The sequence below is a fragment of the Dama dama genome, chromosome 21, assembly GCF_033118175.1.
Source record: "Dama dama isolate Ldn47 chromosome 21, ASM3311817v1, whole genome shotgun sequence".
Lineage (NCBI taxonomy): Eukaryota > Metazoa > Chordata > Mammalia > Artiodactyla > Cervidae > Dama > Dama dama.
The window spans coordinates 42,145,451-42,169,435 of NC_083701.1; the positions used below are offsets into that span (position 1 = coordinate 42,145,451).

General features: G+C 38.5%; 1 protein-coding gene and 1 non-coding gene across 2 annotated transcripts in view; both read left to right on the forward strand.

Moving 5' to 3' along the window:
• The first annotated feature begins 2,438 nt into the window (after positions 1-2,438).
• STMN2 (stathmin 2) overlaps positions 2,439-23,985 on the forward strand; it is a 56,100-nt gene continuing 34,553 nt past the window's right edge. The window contains exon 1 of the mRNA XM_061123542.1: positions 2,439-2,591. Within this exon, the coding sequence (XP_060979525.1) occupies positions 2,573-2,591 (19 nt within the window). The 5' untranslated portion in view covers positions 2,439-2,572. The remainder of the gene's footprint in view (positions 2,592-23,985) is intronic.
• Positions 17,018-17,089, forward strand: TRNAY-GUA (transfer RNA tyrosine (anticodon GUA)). Its single transcript has one exon. It is a non-coding gene; the product is annotated as a tRNA-Tyr (tRNA).

Here is a 23,985-nt window from a genome sequence, read left to right on the forward strand (position 1 = left end):
TCTAATAATGGGTAGGGATGACACACAGTCTAAGGGGAAAGGGTGTGGTGGAAAGAAGAGGAACACTTTAAAGATATTAATCATGCAGAGCTACTGAAATCCCATATCTCATGACTAGTAACTACTTTGCTGAGAAGGAGTCAGCTCTCACATTTAAAACGGGAGATGACTATAAAGAAGGAGAAAAAGGTTATTTATTTCCAGACACTGCCAACTTCCATATTGCTCTCTTGCTGTGTCATAGTCACAGACCTGTACAGTGACAGGAAGAATAACTTCTAATCTTCCTGTTCAAGAAATGATTTTATTGATCTCTACTCTATCTTTTATTTTCCTTATGATTCAGCAGGTCAGAACTGCACGTGCTCCTGTAGCTTTCTATCATTCAGCAAGATATCCATAGAGTTAAAAATGTCTTATAATAGGAGAGGAAGAAATTTATTTCAGCACCAAGGAGAGTACCCTATTAGTTTCAAATGGTGTTATGCATTCAAAACTGCATATTATTCATGAGGCTAGAAAGAAATTGAAAGGTGGTTTGACAGAAAGCTGCTAAAAACTTATTTCATAAGATAGCTTATGAGAAAAATTCTAACCGTTTCTATAAAATTTAAAACTTGCCAAAGTTTTGTACGTGTATCTGATTTCAACCATGCACTAATCTTTTAGCTTTAAAATACAACAGAATTAGAGATTATTTGTCTATTTTTCAAATGTCAAAACCACAGACCCTTGATGGACTTAGGTTTAAGGAAGTTTCAGTGAATTCACAGAAGAGTTAAATTAACCATAATTAAAAACTCCATGATGCAATGAGAGATTATCATCCTAAGTAAAGTCAGTCAGAAAAACAAAGTAAAAACCATGATAGGAATCCAATGAACCTATCTATGAAACAGAAACAAAATCAGGGACATAAAGAATAAGACTGGCGGTTGCTGAGGAGGAGATGGGTGGGAGAGGGTAGGAGAGAGGGCTTGGGATTAGCAGATGCAAAATGGTATATATAAGGTGGATAAACAACAAGGTCCTACTATATAGCACAGGGAACTATATTCAATATGCTGTGATAAATCATAAAGGAAATCATATAAAAAATGTATATATATATATATATACATGTGTGTGTACATATATAGCTGTATATATATATACACACATATAACTGAGTTTCTTTGTTGCACAACAGTAATAAGCCCAACATTGCAATTCAACTATACTTCAATAAATGTAAAAAAAAAAAAAAAAAAAAAAGATCCATGAGGTCCATGTGAACAAGTCCTAAAATCTTGCTCACTGCTGTGTCCTCAGAGCTTGGTACATGGTAAATGCTCAATGAATATTCATGGGAGTCAAGTGAGAAAGAATGAATTAATGAATGGCATTCATTTAGTGAGTAGGAAGGAATTAATGAATATCTGGCTCATAATCAAAAATCACTGTCTGCACCTGGTCTCAGAGGTCCTCACACTGCTCAGCCTGAAACATGGATGCACCTTTCTCTGCCCTGTATCAACAGCGACTCTGGATCTCAGGGAAAAAATCTTGCTCCAGATCACACTTTTCAACTCCACTAAGCTTTCAGTATAAAGGGTTCTCGTTAGAGCCGTGGAAAGGTCACTGAGGTTTCAACCGGTGTAATCCTATATCTCCAGGGCACCATAGCATCCACCCACCTGTGGCTACTCCAGTGCTCAAGTCAGCCAGTCAATCTGGGTCTGCCCTGTTACCCGCTGGACAGGACGTTAACTCTCATCTTCTTCCCAAAGTCCCCAGGGAGACGATAACTACTTGTCCCTACTCCCTAGCAACCCAGCGGCCCTTTCTAGGTGCCAAAGGTAGAAAGCAGCAGGCCTTGCTCTGCTGAGAGAGCCCCAGGAGTCCAGAGACATTTAAGTTCAGCTGCTGGGAGACAAATGACAATCGTGCCTTTCTGCTTTAAGTTGTCACCACAGCCAGACATGGGGTCACCCTGAGAGACTAGAATCTACCAAAGACATGGCCAAAGGTGAAAGAGAAAACACGAGCAAGTAAAAACAACGTTTAAATAGACGTTTCCCACAGTCAGCAGGTTGTGAAGACTTCTCAGGCCCCTGAAACCCTTTCCTTTTTCCTGTGTCTATTTGTGCAATGAAACAAATGCGAAACAAGTCAAGCCTCCTGGCTCCTAGGTAGGTACAGCCCAGTTCTTAGCTCCTAGAAGGATTCTGGGCTAAGGCTCCACTCTACTTGGACTGTACTATCAGGCCCCCAAAATGGGGGGAGCTGCCTGGGAAGGACTGATTTCCATTTCAAACTGCATTCTGGTACTTTGTACTCCAGCACCATTGGCCGATCAATATTTAATGCTTGGAGATTCTGACTCTGCGGGAGTCATGTCAGGGGACCTTGGGAGCCAATCTGCTTGAGCTTCTGAGTGATAATTATTCATGGGCTCCTGCCTCTTGCTCTTTCTCTCGCACGGCCCCACTCTGCAGACTCAGTGCCTTATTCAGTCTTCTCTCTCGCTCTCTGCGCTGCTGTAGCCGGACCCTCCGCCTTCGCCACCGCTCAGCATCTGCACATCCCTACAATGGCTAAAACAGCAATGGGTAAGGCATCGCGCCTCGTTCTTCCTCGGCTCCACCTGAAGCCCACCTCTTACCTTTTCTCGTAGAGCTTGGAAGGCATTCGGAGATATTTTCTAGAAGAAAAGATATTATTGGTAACATAGGAATTGGGAAGGATGGAGGCAGCTCCGGGGTTTGAGGGAGGGCAAAGAGGGGGTCTTTGAAAATCTAAAGCTAAGGATATGGATTTTTTTTTTTTAAGGTGGAAGCAGGTAAGTTGCCGTCCCATGGGGAGTGAATTTATTCTGTTTCCATATTTTAAATTAAGGCTTAGCCGTTGGGGGAGGGGGCTACCTTAACTATATGCCTTAAATGGGGTTAAGGGACATTTTGGAAAGTGCTTTGTAACGTCCTTTATTTCTTCTCTAGTTAAAAGATTAAGAAAGTAAGAAAATAGGGAAGAGGAAAGGGGATGGGAGAAAGGAAAAAGAAAAATGTAAAGTCCAAGTGGTCCCATCTAGGCTGTTTGAAAGATGGGTGGAGACGAGGGGAGGCGGGTGAAGAACCGGGCAAATTTTATGGTATTGTCTGGTGGCAAAAACCGCTAGTCCTGGGGCGCGGTGTGGGGAGGTAAGGGCGCGGGGCGGGGTTGCGGGGAGACCTACACTCCTTTGTTTTAGGGAGAGGGAGGGGATGGAGAGAGGAAGTCGGGAGGGCAAAGAGGGCGCGGGCGGGCAGCTGCAGGGGCGGGGAGCGCGCGGTTAGGGAGGGACCGCGGTTTCGCAGGCGCTGGGGTGGGGTTTCTTTGTGTGAAGACGAGCCGTCCCGCGGGGGGTGGGGGGAAGGCACCTGCAGCGCGGGGCACACAATGCGGACTGCCCCACCCTGAGCGAGCCGCGCCGGCGCCCTCCCCCCCGCCCCGGGTGCAGCATCTCCGGCTTCCAGGGGGGCACGGGTGCGGAGCGCAGCGCGAAGCCTGGAGCCCAGCCCTGGGTAGACAGCGACGCCACGCCCCGCGCCTCGCGCTCCCGACTCCCAGCCTCGGCTTCCGAGCGAGACCTGACCATTGCCCCCGCCCTCCCCACCCTGGCCTCATTGTTCTGTTTGTAGAGAGAAGAGGAGAAAAGTGGGTTAAACACTTTTCTTTTCAAAACCACATCACCTAGGGTTGATTAGACTTAAACGCGATAAATTCTTCTTTCACGCATTTGAGCGGTGGGGGGGAAACCTTTTGGAAGCTAGATATGAGTACACATAATAATACAGATACAAAAGAGGTCAAGGTCTTTAACTGAGCCAAGTGATATAACAGTTTTGTAGGTCAAACAGGGCCAAATATCCGCAATTTTCATAGGCTCAGCCGGTATCAAGAGACAGATACCAAACGAGGTTCCGGATCCAAGGCCTCCAACCCCAACCCCTGGGTCTTGGGCCTCCAGGGCCCCTCCGTGGCCCCCGGGGACAGGCACGGAGGGGCTGGAGCTCGGGCGGCGGCTGGAAGCACCCCTCCCCCGGAGCGGGATGCGAAGGGAAAAGAGGCGAAAGAGGTTTGCTCTGGACCACTCCGCCCTGCCCCACCCTCCCAGGCGGAGCCGGGGAGACCTCCGGCTCAGATTCTTGGCAAAGGGGAAGAGGGCTTGGGGAGGGGGGCCCTAGAGCGATCTGCAGTCCTAGAGCCCTCTTTTCCAGCCCGGCCGTCTAGAACAGACAGGACGCCCCTCGATGTGCGCAGACTTCGGGCGTTGCTCGAAGTCCGGGCTCGGAGCCGCTCCCAACCCACCGAGTGTCTCTGCAGAGAGGCCGGCTCGAGCCCCGCCCGGCCACACAAAGGCGAGGCCCCACCCCAGCCGGCCGCGGGGCCGCAGAGGTGACCCCTTCCCAGGAGTGCGGGGGGCGCTTCTCTTGCCCTCCCACAGCCCAGGGAGCCTGGGATTGCTTCCCCCAGCCGAAGCACACGATTCACGCCCTGTTCAGGTGGAGACCCCTTGGGTGGTCTTGGTGCGAGAGACCCTCGCTCCTGGAGCGAGGGCTCGGCCCCACCCTTCCCGGCTGGGACGCAGACCCGACAGCGGCTGGCCGGGTGGGGGCGCGCTTGGCGAGCAGGCGCGTGGATCGCAGCCAGCCCTGCAGAGCCCCGCGCCGCGCCCTGCGCGCCCCTCCCCGGAGCTGGGCGCTCGCCCCCGCGGGTGCAGCCCAGGAGACCGGTTTCTACGCAGTGTCCTGAACTACCCCAGCTCCCCACAGTCGTGCTTCGCCCTCAAGTCGGGAAAGGGTCTGAGAATGGGGGATGGGGGCGATCTGGCTCTGCGCTCTGCACCCCCACCGAGAGGTTTCTGCTGCAGGAGGGCTTCTGCAAACTCATCACCATCATCAGTATTACTGCTGTTATTTCAAATTATTATTGTTTGATGACTCAGGTGCCATATTTGTTCAAACGGTTTGAATGATCGCATTTCAATGAGGATTAACCCTTGCTGCGCTAGCTTTTCTTCCTCCTATTCCCAGCCACCCCCCCTCCCCCGAAAAGAATGCATTTCTTCTTTAATTATACTTTATAAAACAAGTAAATGTTTGGTTGCTGTAGGGATTTTGTATGTTCATAAGTGAAGGTACTTGCTAAGGGCAGGGCTTGTGTGCCAAAGATTGCTGGAATATTCTCCGCAGAGAATTGTTTGTGGCTGCAATATGCATACATAATTGAAATATTATGATATTAGCACTTGTATTCCTATGTATTATAGGCCATATCTATAATCATTTCAACGTAGGTTATGCACAGAATTTTAATTGTTTCTTTTTTCTTTTCGAAACTCTTCAATTTTGCACAGAAACGTGGGTTGTGAAACGGTAGCCATCGTTCCATTAATAAAAATTCCACCCCAAATACGACAAATGCAAGGGCCCTTTCTGCCATGAGTAAGCAAATCAGGGAAAGAAGTACAACCTCTGCATTATTAAAATAATGGATTTTGAAATCATTCCAGTTGCAACGCATAATCAATTAATCACCAGGGCGGATGCTTTCTCCTGATTCATTAAACAATTATTGTATTCAGCATGATTGTACTAGCTGCATATAATACTCCCTGTTATCTTCTCTAATGAAGTGGACACCTTCTAAATGGATACATAAATAACTGGAAGTGGAAAGAGGAGGATTTGGTGAAAATTTCAGGATAAGATGGAAAGAGAAGTAGCAGTAGCTTATCATTTAGTCTTATATGTATAGTTCATACCAGGCGAGTAAGCTGAGCCTGCAGTAAGCATTACTGACCCAGTGTAGCCAAAGGCAAGAAGCTGGTTTAATGATATAAATTAATACATTTGCTGGTGGTTGTCTTACCTGAAAGAAAATAAATTTTTCAGTGATAATTAAGATTGGATGGTTTGGCATATTAAAATCTACAACTTTTATTTATTTATTTATTTTAAATCTACAACTTTTAAATTAAAGTTAATTAAAATTAACCATGCTTTTGTGGTGTGACTTACAGATTTGTACTAAATTATCCTAAGGAGAAAAGGAGTGTTTTTATTGTTAGAGCAATTATCTCTGCCCTTAATCATTAACATTTTTAGCTGAGTTGTATTGTTACATTCAAAATGCGTTTGCTTACTTTCATATTTTTTAATTATTAATGGATAGATCATGGAATAAGCATTTGACAGATTATGTCTTCCATCAAATAACTCGTTCTCAGTGGTGAAATGCTGCAAGAGGTTACATTTTCCCCTGATCCAGGAAATGTCCTCTCCCAGTGTCATAAAGCCGGTTCATGCAGTGAAATAGATTTCCTCCCTGTAATTTAGGATCAAAATAATTACTCAATTCTGTGATTATCTAGTTGTAGCTATCAAGCAGAATTTGTAAGGTAAATCTGTAAAATTAAAAATGAAGTGGAAGATAAGTCAATTGCATAATTAATTGAGGATTTTTGTCATTGATAAATCCAAACCATTTTTAAGAAAATGCCTGACTTATCAATAACTGTGTTTTTTATTCCAGCCAACTATACACCCACCCCACCCCAGCCCCACTCCCACCAGCTCATTGTTCACATAGGCTGGAGGAAGCTGGTCTCAGAGCTGAGGGCTACCTTTTTTGGGTGTGGTCACCCCAGGCAGCTGATATTTAACTCCAATTCACTCTAGTTTCCCTTGTGATCTTAGACAAACACACATTATTCTGTTGTCACACAACCTGTGACCTTATATGAAAAACACAAGAAATTTTCAAAAAAAGAAAAAAAAAAAAAAATACAGAATTAGCCAGCGACCCAGATGTTTCCAGAACCAAGGCTCTTTGCTGGTTCTTTGAACTGGAAAAGCTTGGTGCCTGCATTAACTTTTCACACCACTAGAGGGCAATCATGTTCTCAAAAAAGTAGATTTGCTTATTTAAGGCCTGTTTCAAAAACTTGCTATTTATTATAAAAGCATTCACTTGCTTATTGGATAAGTTAATGCCATGCTTAACCTAGTGAATGAAAAGGGTTTGTGCACTTTTTCAAGGAGACATGAAATGAGCCATCTTAACAATCTGAAAGTAGGTGTTCAGTTCAGGAAGTAGGTATAGGTCCTGGTTAATTCTCTGATGATTTTACTCTTCTAGTATCATTACATTGTTATTGTAATGTCATTTATATTATTTGGGGAGTGGATACATAGTAGACAGTGGTCAGTAGTAATATCAAGATTATATAGGTACAGAATGTTTCAATGTTTAAATAAATTAATTAAACAAAAATATTGTTTAGTTATTCATTTATTTGAAATGTGCTCATTGTTGTGGATTCATTTGAATGTCACTCTCCACCTTCAGGGATCTTGCAAGTTAGTGACTAAAGCAGACAGGTACAATGTGATACTGAGAGAGCTCCACCCCGCAACCCCCTCCCCACCCCCCGCAGTTGGCTGTTCCTCTGTTTCCTACTTTTTCAGCTTTTTTTCCATTTAAAGGATATCTCTTTTAAATAAATCCAGTGTGATTTCAGCTCGAATATTTAAATCTAATGTTTTGTTAGCTTTCAATAATTATTGAGTACTCCCTTATAGTAGTTTTATTAGTTTAGTAGAAAATTGATGTTAATTTTAATGAAATAAGAAGAAGCAGATAAGCATAAGCCAATTTTTAAGATTATCAAAATTGGATTTTTTTAAATGTTTGCATTGGTAGGGAATTCTTTTTCTCTTATATTTCATATAACTATAATCCGACCATAAAATATTTAATTGGTTCATATTACTATGCTCCCAGATTTAATGTGTATGTGAATTACCCCTGACTTTCATTAAAATGCACATTTTAATATGGTAGGTCTGGTTGAAGCCAGATATTCTGCATTCCTAACAAGTTCCCAGAAGATGCTGATTCTAACCACCAAATACATTGATTTAAGAAATATAAAACTGTGATATATGTGTACCTTCCACAGTAAGCTCTGACATTATGTCCTAACATTTTCAAGTCTATGGCAATCTTTACAAAATATTTCACCTCCAATCTCATACACTTAGGGATTTTATTCCTCTGGGAGTTATGTGTTCTGTGCCATCATTTTCTTTTAATTAGACTTTTAAAATATATTCGGATTGCAGGACTCAGCAGAAGACCTTCAGGAGAATGTGGAAATAAGAATTTGTGCATGTGTATGTACCTGTGTGTGTATAAGAATGGAATGTGACTTGTGGTACAGTTAAGAAGGATGACAAATCAATAATGCTCATTCCTGTCATTCCCAAAACAATATGCAGAAAAAAAAAGTCAATTCAGAACCTTTTACTTGTGGAATGTTGTGCAAAAGTCTGTAACCCCATTTACCACATTGACTAATTCATTGTCAGTACTCCACACACTAAAGAAATTAACAAAGAGAATCCAGCAGCACTAAAATTGTCTCTCAATACAGCCTGCATTTATCATTTACCAAATTATCTAAGAGCATTTCTTCTTGGATACCATATTAGCAAATTATTAATAATCTTTTGAGTATGGATAGATATTTGAAAACAAATTATGTGTGTGTTATCTGCCTATGTAAACTAGTAAGGGACTTCTGTTACTCAATACTGACTTCCTAAAAAGGTGACCTAGAGGTAAAGAAATGTGCCATCAAGGAATATCATCAAAGATACCCTATGTCAGTCCTTCTACACAGTGGGTTGCTGACCATGCAAACATGACCACATCTCTGGAAATGCTACCCTGATACTATGCATGAAATACTATGCATAGAAATGATACTATGCATGAAATATCTCAGATTATAGCTTTACTATTTCCCAAATAGGGCATTAAAAACATGGTCTCAAAATAAAGCTGACCAGAGATATAGTACAATACACTGTTTTTCTCCATGAAGTTGGAGTAAGCCTCAAGGTTATCCATTCCTTTGTTCCTCCTGTCATTTCAGGGTCTCTCAAAAGCGAGGAAACTTTCAATTTTTGCAACTCCTAGTATATTTCAAAAGGAAGAAGACAGCATTATTAAAGTAATACGTGTTTTAAACATTTAATCCTAGCAGTCTTGACAGCTGTATGTTGTACTTCATCAAGACATAACAAAAACATCTAAACTAGTGGCCCTTGAAGACTGAGCCGAAAAAACTTCCTGCTTGGTCCTTCAAGCAATAGTTTTCCTATGATGCTGGTTGTTTTCAAGAGTCATTCTTCTGGCATAGAAGTAAATTTCAGAGTGTCTATAAGAAATTACTTCAGTCTATTGCTTTCATCCTTACATAGCATATATAACATGCTGGCCACTATGCACTTCACACATTTCACTATCCAGGCATCCTCAAAAGTCAGAACCGTTACAGATGAGGAAACTGAGGCCCAGGGAAGAGGAATGACTTTCCCAAGGTCATGTAGTTACTCAGACCCGGAATTCGAACCCAGGTGTTCTGGCTCCAGAATCTTCATCTTTAATGAGTAACCTTACATGTCAGAGGTTTTCTCATCATGGGGTTTGAACCAGTGATGCCGCCATTTTGTTTAACAGACCCAATGGTCTCATCCTTTCTGAGCACAGAAGCACCTTGAAGATGAAACACCTTCAAATTAATGACTCGTTATAATAGCTAACCTGGGGCTTATTACAGTAATTGCCACGATTCAGGCTTTTGGAGAAAGAGAGCTATGAGACCATGGGGGCTGGAACATATGAAACCACCCGGCTTTCTGAAGGCTCAGCTAAGAGCGCAGCAGGGACCTCTCATGTGGACACAATGATTTTTTCTCTGGAAAAAAAAAGCTTAATCTAATCAGTATCATCCTGGTTGACACATTTCAAATGGACTCTCAGCTGTCTCCATAGGCCCTAGATGTATAATTTTAATATTTTGTTTTATAAAATAAGTCTAAAGCTAAAAGAGAGATACAACAGTGGTATCCACATTTAGTATAACCATTAGACATTACTTGAAAACTTCTCCATCCTGTTATCTCAAAAGCAGACAGGCAGGCAGGAATGATCTGTGAGAAGGTTCTGAATCCCCTGTGAAACATTTTTAATTATCTTTTAATAAAAGAATCAGGTCCTGTCATTTGTCAAGGAGACATTTGCAGTAGTAAAATCTGTGTTTATATAGCCCATTTTTATTAGTCATGATTAAAGATAACAATTTGTGTTCGTTTGTTCTTGCAAAACACTTTTATGTGAATGTAAAGGTTAATTAATGCATCTCAGCAATCAATTTGCTAGTCATCTGGAAATATAGCTTCTCGAGCAATTGTACTTAAGAAAAGAAGCCACACTATACCAGAAAACCATAACCAAAATTTTAAGGTTTTTCTCATTTGTAATTTTGTTGACCTCCAGTTTAAAATATTTAATACTTTGAAAAATTATAGGATTCCAAAAATTTGTTTTTGTGACCAAAAATAGATAGTTATAGTTCTTGTATAGTACATTAAATGTAATGCTTTCTGGAATTGATTTTTTAAATTATAAAATGGTGGCTATAAGAATGCTTATTTAGTAGTTATTCTTCTGGAATAATTGTACTCTGGATGTCAGATTGTTTATCATTCGTTAGCATAAGTACTTAGTATAATAATAAATCATCAGTGATATGAATCTGTCAATCTTTTGGTTATATGTCTATATCAGTATAAAAAGAAATTGATGAAATTCATCTAGACTTAGTTCCACAAATACTTGTACAAGAAAGTATTTTAAAATTTAGATTTTCATTCTACTCCCTATCTTGGAAGATTTTTTTTCCCTTTAACAGCAACAATAATGGAGCCAGTTTTGTTCCACTGAACAAAACTGATTACAGTAAGCCTAATAAGAGTCTTTCAGTTTGGGCTTTCTAGTAAATAGAAGCCTAACTCACATGATAAAGTTCAATCTGTAAAGTACTGACTGTTTCAGAACTGAGATAAGAAGATGAGAATATCATATCAAGATGTTGCTTCTTAACAGTTCTAGACTCTAACAGGGAGGGACACCAATCATGTCAAGCTGTTGGAGGGAGGCTATGCAGCTGCCTTGGAACCCTACTTCAGAACATTCAGACTTGTCTTTACTACTCCGTGGTTCTTTTTTTTCCTAACACACTAATGTCTATTGTTATTTAAGTCTCAGCTTTATCTGAGCAGTGTCAGTTAGCATCCTTCTCACTGTAGTAGTTCAAACACGTGTGAAACATCACGAGTTGATTCTAGTCTTTTGATGTCCAGGTTACATGATCCCAAGACTCCTGTCACTTTAAAAATCATCTGTTCATTCTACTTCTGACCTACTTTTTCCTTTTAGAATTAAAAAAAGAAGCAGATAAACATAGAAGAATGTTCAAAAGAAGAATTAGCATGACCTATCAGTATGGGACCTTGTGGTTCTCAGAAGATATTCACAAACTCCATCCTTTTTAACTTGCAAATAGTCCCTATGAAATGAGCATAATATACAGGTTACTCTGTTTAAAAATGCTCAAAAAATTTACTTAAGCAAGTTTACATGTGATAAGTTTTAGAGATGGAGCCAGAACACATTGCATTATATATGTAATAGTATATATAACATATATATATATGGCATATATAATATACATATCTTTATTATACATATATATAAATATGTATAATATATATGTATATATGTAAATATGTATAATAAAGATATATATATATCTTTATTAGATCTTTATATACATAACTCTTTATTAGAACACAGGTCTAGTAAAAATACACATCTTTATTAGAACTGTATATGATTTCATTGATATATGAAATCTACAAAACAAAATAGAAATTCACAGATAGGTGAGGGGGTGTAGGATTGGGCAAAATAAGTGAGAAACATTAAGTACAAATTTTCAGTTATAAAATAAATAAGGCACAAGGATATAATGTACAGCATAGGTAATATAGTCAATAATATTGTAATAATTTTGTTATACATGACAGATGGTAACTAAACTTATTGTGGGAATCATTTTATAATGTGTAAAAATATTGAATCAATATGTTGTTCACCTGATATTAATATAATATTAAAGTCAATTATAAAAAAAATAAAATGAAGTCAATTATACTGCAAAAAAAGATGTAGATATCTAATATACATTGTATATCTTAATATTATATGTATTAGGTAGAATTAAATTAGATATGATATCTATGATATATATCATATATATTACATCTATATAAGATAGGTTATGATAATATGTGATTAAATAAGCTAATAAAGTTTAGCACTTTCTCCTGTCCAGTAATGAAATATGCACAAGTGAAGAAAGGCAGGTATTGAGTGGGTTTGCCTTCAGTCTAAAGTTATTAATAGTTAATGGCATTGATTAAAATAGATTCAAGCACCCACTCCATTCTGAAACCTATGCTAGGTGTTGTGAAAATATAAATAATCATGGTCCTCACCCTTGGAGAATTTAGTCTTTTGAAGAAAACAGACCCCTGAACATACAAAAAAAAAAATAACCAGTAATAATAACATAACTATAAATAGAAGTGTCCACCATTTTAACAATTTTACTATACTACCCTGCAATATTATTACAAGACAGTATATGATACACTAAGACCATTAATTAGGAAGCACAGAGATGTAACCAAAGACTGTTAAGACACCTCTGGCAGATCAGAAGTGGATATGGGGGTTAGATGGACATAGTTTTAAATCTTGCCCCATCTATTCACTATCTGATAATCCTTGAGTGAATTATCATCTACTGCCATTTTCCCAATTATATCACACAATATATCTCAGGGAAAAATAATACCACCTAAATTACATGGTTGTCGTCAGACAGAAAAAGGCAAATACTGTATGATATCAGTTATATATGGAATCTAAAAAAAGTACAAATGATAAATGATATTTTTTGTGTATATGCAAAACAGAAACAAACTCACAGACATAGAAGGCAAGCTCATGGTTACCAAAGGAGAAAGGGGAGAGTGGAGGGACAAATGAGGGGTGTGGGATGAACAGATACAAATGACTGTGTATGAAATAGGTAAGCAACAAGGATATACTGTATAGCACAAGGAATTATAGCCATTATCTTATAACCTGTAATGGAGTATAATCTGAAAAAATATTAAATCCCTATACTGTACACCCGAAACTATTGCAGTGTTGGAAATCAACTATACTTTGACTTTTAGAAAATCACATGGTTGCTGAGAGGATTAAGTAAACAATTCAATATTAAGCACTTCATAATCCAGATCCACCACAGGCTTCCCTGGTGGCTCGCCCAGACAGTAAAGAATCTGCCTGCGATGCTAGAGACCTGGGTTCAATCCCCTGGAGAAGGGAATGGCTACCCATTCCAGCATTCTTGCCTGGAGAATTCCAGGGACAGAGGAGCCTGGCAGGCTACAGTCCACGGGGTTGCAAAGAATCGGACATGACTAAATGACTTTCACTTCACAATCCAAATAGTAATCCCCTTCCCTGACACCTTAAATGGATGATGAAAACAGCAAACAAAAATATTAATTTAAACAACTAAATTCTTTTACTTTGTAAATTTTACATATAATAACAAATCTACTAGAATTACTTGGAATTTAGGAAATGATCATTACTCAATAATTCTTTGTGGTAGAGGGAGAACTGATAACAATATTTATGAAACAGATGCCAATATCATATATCTCTAAGATAAATCCATTCCAGGAAATGCCAGAATCAAAAGTATTGGGTTGGCCAAAAAGTTCATTCAGGTTTTCCCATAAGATGTTAGAGAAAACCTGAGCAAACCTTTTGGCCAATTCAATACATTTCTTTTGAATTTATTTCTCATCTCATGTTTCCCTGTTATATTTCATATCTCATCCTCCTTCAAATATACATATAGCATCAATAAAACTAACCCTCTTGCCTACCTAGTAAGGCTCATCAACATAAAATATCATATTCAACAGAAATAAAAACTGATTCCAGAAGCATTAAAATGTAGAAGTCTTCACTGAATTTTCTTGGAGAGCAGTCTCTTGTTCTTAAAAAGTTATTAACCTATCAGTTTTGGGGGAAATTATATCACATTCCACACTCAGACACACACACAGAGTCTCTTGTTCTTAAAATCTTATCAGCCCATCAATTTTATCCAAATCTGACATCACTTGACTGTTTCATAATCTGTCTTTCCTGTTTCTTCAATTTCCTCCCTACCTGGAACTCTCCTGCTCTCTTCCATTTTCAACACCCATCCTTCAGCTAGATCTTTTCTTTCAGGAATAACCAAATATTTCTTATCTGGACCAATTTAGCCTTCCTACTCTCCACCCATTAGTAAATAAGCACAACAAAAATAACTAGAGCCAAGCAGTAAAAACAGAATACTCCTTCAATAACTCTGGTAGGGAAAAAGATACAGAAATGTACAGTTTAGTATTGTTCTCCAAGTCATTCGTGAAAATAATACCTTTCCAATCAGTAGCTTTCCAAGTACTGATCAGTAAAACACTGTAAAATATTAGTGGAATGTTATTATTTAAATAATTAAGATAAATAAGTAAGATTAGCATTCATCTGACATCTGATGTTACAGAGACTTAAGGGATCATAATTGACTACTGACTTAAAGGGCACTATTTTGTTTTGCCTCCAAACCATCAATTCATATAAATATGTGGTACATAAACCTGGAATTATATTTATGACATAATTGCAGGCATATTAATAGAAATATGTTTATACTTACAAGTGTAGTATAGTCCTTTTACAAATTAGATACTATTGATGATTACCATATACATATAAAAATACCCCATATTGTTCACATTTATAGGCCATAAGATGCAGATGATAAAATATGCTCCTACCTTCTTATAAACAAGAAATAATGACAAAGGAGGAGCTTTATATGAAAGCATCAATACAATTTAAACACTCGCAAGGTCATAATACATTACACTGAGTAGAAAAGTTCAGCCTTAAAGAAAATGTAGATATTCTCTCACCTTAAAAAGTCAAACAAAGTTCCAAATGCCTAACCAAAACATGAAAGTACAGAGAAAAGACCTACATCTCTTCCATTAACAGAACACTTGGTTTTAAAAAGAGCTTAGTAGTAGAACAAATAAAAGAAAATGCAATTCAGTATCTAGGATGAACATTTTTTATAAGCTCAGCATTAACATTGAAGAAATATTGAATTAAGCTGCTTTGAAATAATTGGATTCCATCTGCTGTAATTTTTCTTAAAATGAATTTTTTAAGCATACACAGTAGCAGTCTGTATTGGTTTTGAGTTGCAGGAAGCTACATTCCAACATATGCAAGAGAAGAGTCACAGAAAAATGTAACTTGGGAGAGAACAGTGAATTTTATGACCTGCTTGCAGAGCTGAAAAGAATAAACGCATACCCACTTTTGCTGCTCTGTGTGTGTTGGGGTTTCCCTGGTGGCTCAGATGGTAAAGAATCTGCCTGCAATTCAAGAGGCATGGATTCAATCTCTGGGTCATGTAGATCCCCTGAAGAAGGAAATGGCAGCACATTCCAGTATTCTTGCCTGGAGAGTTCCATGGACAGATGAGCCTGGCAGGCTACAATCCATGGGGTTGCAAAGAGTTGGACATGACTGAGTGACTGACGCACTCACGCACATTCATTGTCAGTAAAAGAACTGCAGAAAAATATATAAATTGGGAGAGAGCAATGAATTTTATGACTTGCTTACATAGCTGAAAAGAATAAATGCCTACTACTGCTGCTGCTGACAACAAATAGCCAACATTTTATCACTTTTGATAAATTTTAGAAGTGAACGCTGAATACATGGAATAAGGACCAGTCAGCTAAGTCAAATAAGATTTCTCAGAACTGCTTCTGAAAAAGAGTTTGGTCTCCTAGAAACAAAAATAAGTAAGCAGGCTTTGCAAATCAACTTCACATCTAGCTCTCCTTGATCTTTCTTCCTGTGAATTCGACAGGTTTACCATCTAGCAATGTGCTTCGCAATTAGCCATATGCTGACTGGTAGCACCTTTTTGTGGTCATCATATTCTTTGTCATTTATTGTCTCCTTTCTATGCAGAAACCAGTGACACGACACATACCCCTCTGCCCTTTTTCCTATTTCATTTTTATGGCAACTTTTAAACAGGTTTTATTATCCCCGCTTGACAAGGAAGGAAAGGAGAAGCCGCAGGAAGTTCTGTAACTTTGTGGAAGTCACACACATTGTTCAGGGCAGAGGCAGGTTTCAGGTCTGAAGCTCTCTCTATTTGCTCCAACTGCCTTGCCAAGAATAGTTGTTGACTTCGTGTTTTGCTACAGACATTATTTGTCTTATATGCAACTATACTGAGGGTTTCTTTTAGGCCAGAACCACATTTCCTGTACCTCATCTCCCCTACCACACCCTCGCGGCTGGCAGTAATAATACTGCTGGCTAATGAGCATTGAGTATTTAGTGTGCTGAGTATAGTGAAACTGCCAAATACCTTAAGATGATTACCATCCCCACTTCACAGGTGAGCAAGGGAGGGAGGGCAAGTCACCCACAGCTAGGAGGCGCTCTGGCGAGGATTTGAAACAAATCAATCTGACCCTGGAACCTGCGTGGGCAACACAGCCTACAGCCTCCCTTGGATACAGCAGGGGCTCCATCTGTGTTCAGTAATTATGAGATAAGGATGAAGAGAAGTCTCAGAATTACAAGAAGAAAGATGCCACAGCATTTCACTATAGCCACACTCTGCAGGACTTCAAAAGTCAAAAAATAAAGAGCAAGTTAGAGAGGATTAATCTTTATAACAATATCTTGTACTAGTTAGCACTTCAGTTTCATGAAACGTCATTTAATTGAGTCTACAGTGATATCCTATCCTACCCCTGTTTTTTGGATTAACTCGTATTTAGAAGGTTTAATATATTTGTTAAAGTCAGATAGATCCTGAACTAGAGCGTAAGTCTTGAGTTCTTACTCACATTTTTTCTATTATGCCAAGGTAATATTTATTCATCTTTAGTCAGTATTATGGGCTTCCCTGGTGGCTCAGCTGGTAAAGAGTCTGCCTGTAATGCAGGAGACCCAGGTTCAATCCCTGGGTTGGGAAGATCCCCTGGAGAAGGAAATGGCAACCCACTCCAGTATTCTTGCCTGGAAAATCCCGTGGAGTGGAGCCTGGCAGTCAGTTCTCCAGACCAGAATACTGGAGTGGGTTGCCATTCTCTTCTCCAGGGGATCTTCCCAACCCTGGGATCGAACCAGGGTCTCCTGCATTGCAGGCAGATTCTTTACCAGCTGAGCCACCGGGGACGTCCAGAAAAGCAACGGAACCCATAAATGAATGCAGAGGAAACATTTACCTACCTCTTTTTTTCTCCTTACATAGAGGGACGTGATTACCAGCTGTGAAGCTGACCTTATGAAAGACAGGCTGAGCAGGTTGCTTAAATTTTGCCTTGAAACTGAGCAATTATTGTGTTACTAACTAGCACCATTTGAAACTATCGCCATAGTTACAGCTGTGGGATAAGGGCCAAGTGACAGAAGCAGGCCACTGCAAAGCACAGCAATTCCTGTCTGTAGCATAAAAGGAAGTTAGTCAATTTACTGGAGAGAATCAGTGAGCTCAGTCTGGGTCCAACATCTGGGCTCTTAACGCCCCACTCTTCACCTCTTCTCTGTGGGGAAGCCAGCTGAGCCACAGAGAGATGGGGTGGGGGGGCACAGGGAAACGGTGGGGGGGCGGGCTGGTGTCATTTGCTCCTCCCTGCTCAGCCACCAAAAGGTTAGCATTTATAGAACACTAACTGCCACATCCCTGGAGAAGGAAATGGCAACCCACGCCAGTATTCTTGCCTGGAAAGTCCCAAGGACAGAGGAGCCTGGCGGGCTACAGTCCATAGAGTTGCAAAAAGTTGGACACAACTGAGCAATTGAGCGCAGCTGCCTCACACAACTCTGTATACACACATTAAATAAGACACCGTCTCTCACCCTCAAATCTTAAATACGGTTGGGAAGAAATGATTAACAGCAAACACAACAGTAGAGGAATAACGGCTAAGCTTTATGAAACAAGCCAGGAATATGCCTGTGGCTTTGGAAGGAGAAGAGACTCAAAGCCCCTTGCAATGGAAACCATCAAGTTTGAGTCCCTCCTGTGTTTCGGAAGTCACAACCATTAGAGCCATTTCTGAATTTTCACCTTAACCTAGTATTCAGATCCTCTGTCCTGCTCTATATATTATTACTTAGACACTTCTTTGAACTTGTGAATAATATCCCAAACCACAAGTACACTTTTTTATGAATGTGTTTAGGCTGAACAAATCTAGAGAAAACAGAACATAAAGGAAATCCCATATTGTGCCTGTAAGTATTATGTATTACCAAGCTGTGATTTTTAAAATAATATCAGCAATTTATTATGCCAAATTTCAATTCATATTTATCTATATAGGTCAAACACTTGATACCATTTTGCCTTCAGGTTTTTAATTAGGAATGTTTATGACCAAGTCAAGGGCTACTTGCTACATAAAGAAAATAAGATGCTAGTTTATTCTGATCTCACTCAACCAGTTATATGTAATATTTCTCATATCTTAAGAATGAGTATTATGAACTCAAAAAGAACTCCAGATGGCATCCAAAACTTTACATTTTATGCATCACCTAGTCTGCCTCATTGTGAAAATAGATACATATTTAAAGCCAAAAATTGATCTTCCATGTAGTATGGGGTAAAGTTGTTTGCTCAAATAGTTAGACAATTTGAAATTCAATCCATGAGTAGCTTTATGAATCACATTATATATAACATTTTGTGTCTATCATGTAAATATTTATTATTAAATACAAAGTTTTGTTAAGAGGAAAATTTACAAAGAAAAAATATGAAGAGAAAGTTTTCCTTTTCTTTAAAAATGTAATAGCTTAAAATAATTTGTTTAAAAGAAGGTAGATAATGGAAACCCTTAGTGGAGAAAACACAAAAGAATGAATCAGCATGTAATGAGAAAGCTAATCCATTTAAAGACAAAATTGCTAAATTTGTAGAATCATACAATTCCAGAGCTTGGGAATACTAACTGTCAATGAGAAGGAAAAAAAAAAAAAAAGTCCAGAGAAATTAAATAGCTTGTCCAAAGTCTTAACATAAAAATCTTAAGTTCTGAGACAACTTCAAAGTTCTGCTCATCCTTCCAGTTCTGAGATGCTATGGCTAGTGATTCCAATTGCATTAAACAAAATGCAGACCTAATAATATTTATGTGGATGATCTTAAAGTAAGTTTTTGAGAAATAGTGCTCACCAATTCAAGTCAACCAGATTTCATAGAAGCAGAAAAACAATGCATAACCAGAACATAATAATGTTTTGTTACATTATTTCCTCAGTAATAATATATTTCCTCAAAGTATGAACAAACTCTCCTGATCACTCAGTTATTTTTATTTGTATCTTATAGGTTAAATGTGTTATGAAATCCACCCTTAAGAGAACATACAGTTACTTTTTAAACATTTCTGGACTTTTCATGACATATATTACTTATTTCAAATAATCAAAACCGAAATTTCAGTATCTTTAGCCTTTCTGTAGCCATCTGCTTTATTACCAAAAAAAAAAAAAAGGCAAAAGGATATTTTGTCATGCAAAGAACAATAACTTAACAAAGCTACAGTTATCTTAGTATAAGCATATAAAACTTTTGTGCCACTGAAAATGACCATTTCTTAGAAGAGCTTTTATTTCCAGAAGAAACAAAAAGATGTGAAAGAAACAAAACTTAGAAAACTTCTCTTGGACCACGTTGCCTTTTATATTTTGATCTTGTTTGTAACAGTCATGACCCAAAATTGACTGGGGAATTCAGAAGCTTCTGACATTTTACTTACTTGCTTTTTATATTGCTTTTCATCCCTTGCAGGAAATTATACTTACATAAGTTCAAGTATATGATGGAAAGAATCCTATTTCAGAAAATGAGTCTTTAGGTGGTCAAGCTTGAGGAAGTAGCATTTGATTTTCAAAACAGAAAGCAATTTCCATGGCATATTTAGGTTAACCTCAAAATTCCTTCCACACTGTTTGGCTGCCTCAAAAATGGATGCTGAAGGTAATCACCCAGTGGAAGCTGTACCATTAAGAGACTTCACATTCATTTCAAATGCTCTGGTACTTTCATCCATTCCCAGAGATATTCAAGAAGAATATCACTCAGTTGTTGTCTTTTAATATTGGTAGGAGTTCTAAATTTTGATAATGTGTCTATTTTCTGTTTTTCTTTAAATATATATTTGTTTGTTCTATTCTCTATGACACAAAATGACTGTAGGACATATTACTTAAGTGTGACTAGCAAGGTCACAAGATTTGTTTTCACTCGGGGGAAGAAATAATACCTGGCTACTCAGGTTTTGTTCCCTCCTCCAGTTACCTAGGCATTTAATACACAGTTTTTGAATGGTCGACTAGAATAGAACTCTGAGAAACTTGCTTTGAAAATCCAACTTTTAGAGCACTAGTGAGTAAATGTTACATGCATTGAGACTCTAGAATTCTCCTTAGGTTTTGAGAAGCAAGCAAAATACTGGCTCCTATATGAGGCTTTTTTTGGCCTTTTCCTGAAATATTGTCTATTAATCATTTATATACCATTCATTTCCGAAGAAAAATTTTAGGGAGACTGCTATAAATACAGTTTGTATACTACCCAGATAGGAATTCTAGTCAATGGAAACTTATTAAGTATTATTTAACAATACCAGTAAGTTAAATGCTTCTTTTATTCTCAGTTGATGCTAGTAACTATTACAAGTAGTAAGGATTTTTTAAGATCCGTTCAGAACTAAAACAACAATATGGAACTCTTCAAATGCATAGAAACATTCCACCATTCCAAGGGAGTAGAGGTTTGTGTGAAAACTTCAAGAACTATGGTTTCAACTTCTAGCAAATTTTCAGATTGATAGAGGAATTAAATCAGGATATAACTAACAGGGGACTTCCCAGGTGGCTCATGGCAATCCACTCCAGTATTCTTGCCTGGAGAATCCCATGGAAAGGGGAGCCTAGCAGGCTACAGTCCATAAGGTCACAAAGAGTCAGACATGGCTGAAGCGACCGAGCACACACACACACACAACTAATACGAATTGCCCCACAAATTATTGCAGAATCCCTGCTTAATCAGATTGTTTTCTTTTTAATGTTCTGTATAAATTAGCATATTCCATTATCTGAAGATAGGCAACCCCATCTTGTAATGACAGAGAGGACTCCCTTTGAATTCATTGTATCTTCAGCATCTAAACCACTGATCAATTCAAGAGAAAAGTCAACTGGCCTATTAAGTGAGATAAAGTTATGTGAATCTTATATTAGTTTTTTTTGTTTCTCACTTGTCAGAAAAGTCTTGCATTTTTCATTTCTGAAAGTTCTTGCTTGGACTGAGACTATAATAGGAAATTCACCATATATGCAATTTTATACTTCCTTTTGCAATTCAGAAACATGAATCATAGTCAGACTTAATTCTAAAATCCATGGGAAGGGGAACCCAGAGCTTATTTTCTAGAGAAAGGCTACATGTTACAGCAAAAAGAATAAAGAAACCAATATCCTCCTCATTGATGACACAACATTTTTGATTCTAGAATTTATACCATAGTCAGTCTGCATAAGAAGTATGAGTTTTGCTGAATTAAGAATGGGTACAAAGTATTTTTCTACTCTCAGTCAAAAGTTTAAAAGTAATAGGACATGATTTAAATGAGTTGGGTGTCACATTTAGCCATTTTGGAGACACAATTCAGAGAACATCATGGCAGCCCCTGAAGGGCCCTTCCCTGGTGTCTCAGATGGCAAAGAATGCCTGCAATGCAGGACACCCAGGTTTGATCCCTGGTTCAGGAAGATCCCCTGTGGAGGGGTATGGCAAAGCACTCCAATATTCTTGCCTGGAAAATTCCATGGACAGTGGAGCCTGGTGGGTTACAGTCCATGCGGTTGCAAAGAGTCAGACACAGCTGAGCAACTAACACTTTCTGGTTTAGGAGACCACAGGGAAGACTAGGAAAAAAGGGAGAAAAAAACCCATTGCACTATGAGAACTTCACTCAGTCACATGAACAGACTGTTCTTTCACTCTGGTTTTCTCTCATTTTAGTCCCAACTAATTTAGCTATCATCCTAGGCTTGTGACTACTGCTGAAGACTTAAGAAAAATATATCCTTTGATACCTAAAATTAGGCTTGGTAATAAAATCTTGACTTGCAGACAAAATAAAGTGTTTCCATTACTCTTGTGTAAACCACAGTGTAGTTTGGTCTCCATGTAAGACTACAAGAATTTCTTTCATCACAGGAAAAGATAAAAGAATAGCACCCTGCATGGTTAAATTCTCATTAAACTCAACAGACGTTTGACTTGGAAGTAAGAATTAAGGTGTAAAGTTCCAAGTTGATACAATTTACTGCTTTTATTACAGTTTTGACCCCAGGGACTGAATCAGGTCACCCAGTTTCTTTTCCTTGTTACAACTGTTTGACCAGTTATCAATGGAATTGAAATTTAAGAGTCTCATATGCTTCTGTAAAATCCAATGATGCATTGTACAGCTTTGACCTTCTTAAATGTCCCTTGATTTGATTTGATATCTATTCCTACAGAAAAAAATATGCTGCTTTGGCTGATCAAAACCTCTGTGGCTATTATAGCTTAGGAGATCATAATTCTTATGGGGAGATGTGCATAGAATAAATACCAGCTGAATCCATATTTATTCTAAGCCAATTAGCATTACATCATCATGGCAGAAATATCTAGAACATTACCTCATATCAGAGATCTTCTGGGATGTTAAAATAGATCTTGAAAAATCTGAGATTTCTTTTTCATGTAAATGTTAATTTCTCAATTATGTATTCATCAAGCAAAGTTTTTTTAGGGCCCGGATAGAAGCCAATATAGTATGCAAATGCTTTAAATAAAGTCATTTTCATGCATTTTATCCTTCAAGAGGAAAATCAGTGATGGGGCTCTTGAAAGTATTTCTAAATGGGATGATAAATCTGAGTTTTAGAAAATAATCTGATCTGAGATTCTAAGACCCCCAAAACAATCAGACTACCAAATGCAACACACACACACACACATACACACACACACACACACAATATAGTTAAAATCAAGTTAAAGTGAGCAGCAGGAGCTTAATTTATGACATGAATAAAGCATCAAAAAAAAGAGCTTATAGGTAACTGATTCTCACCTATTTGAAGACTTAGAAAATAGGAGGGCTAGAGAGGAAGACAGTTAGGAGATCAGTGGTAGAGTGTGGGTTCAGTGTTTAATGATTGTGGGTATAAATCTTGAGTCTTTTTAGAACTGATTAGCCGAGGACCTTGTTTCTCCCTTTATGTCATTGAAACTGTGTCATCAGCACCCAGAGTATTACCAAGAATATCCTCAACTGTCACCTCCATTTTCCAGATTCTAAAGATTCCCCTACCTGGAAATGCTAGGCTTCTTTCCCCCAAAGAAAGAAGTGCTTTTAATTTACTGTTTATATGTAACAAATTGGAAAGCTTCAAATATCAATGAAATCTCTTAGAAACCAATGCAAATATACTTGCTGTGAAACCAGTGCTAGGGAACTATATCCTACATTCTGTATATCATCTACCTTGGCCCTTTACTTTCTGCCTAGAGACCTTTCAAAAGAAGAAATTTAGGTTGACTCAAAGTTGTGTATTTTAGGACTTACAAAAAAAAAAAAAAAAAAACCTCTGCTGGACTAAGATGATCACAGGAAAAACATGAGAAAGGAAGGTGCTAACAGACCCTGAGCTTTCTTCATCAGGGCCCTTGAAACACAAGTCCATAGCCAAGTGGTCAATGCCCTGAATGTCTGCTCACACAGATGTTAAGAACACTGTTCTGTGGGGACACAGACAAGCAGCCCATTCAGCAATTATGACGTATTTCCTCCCAAA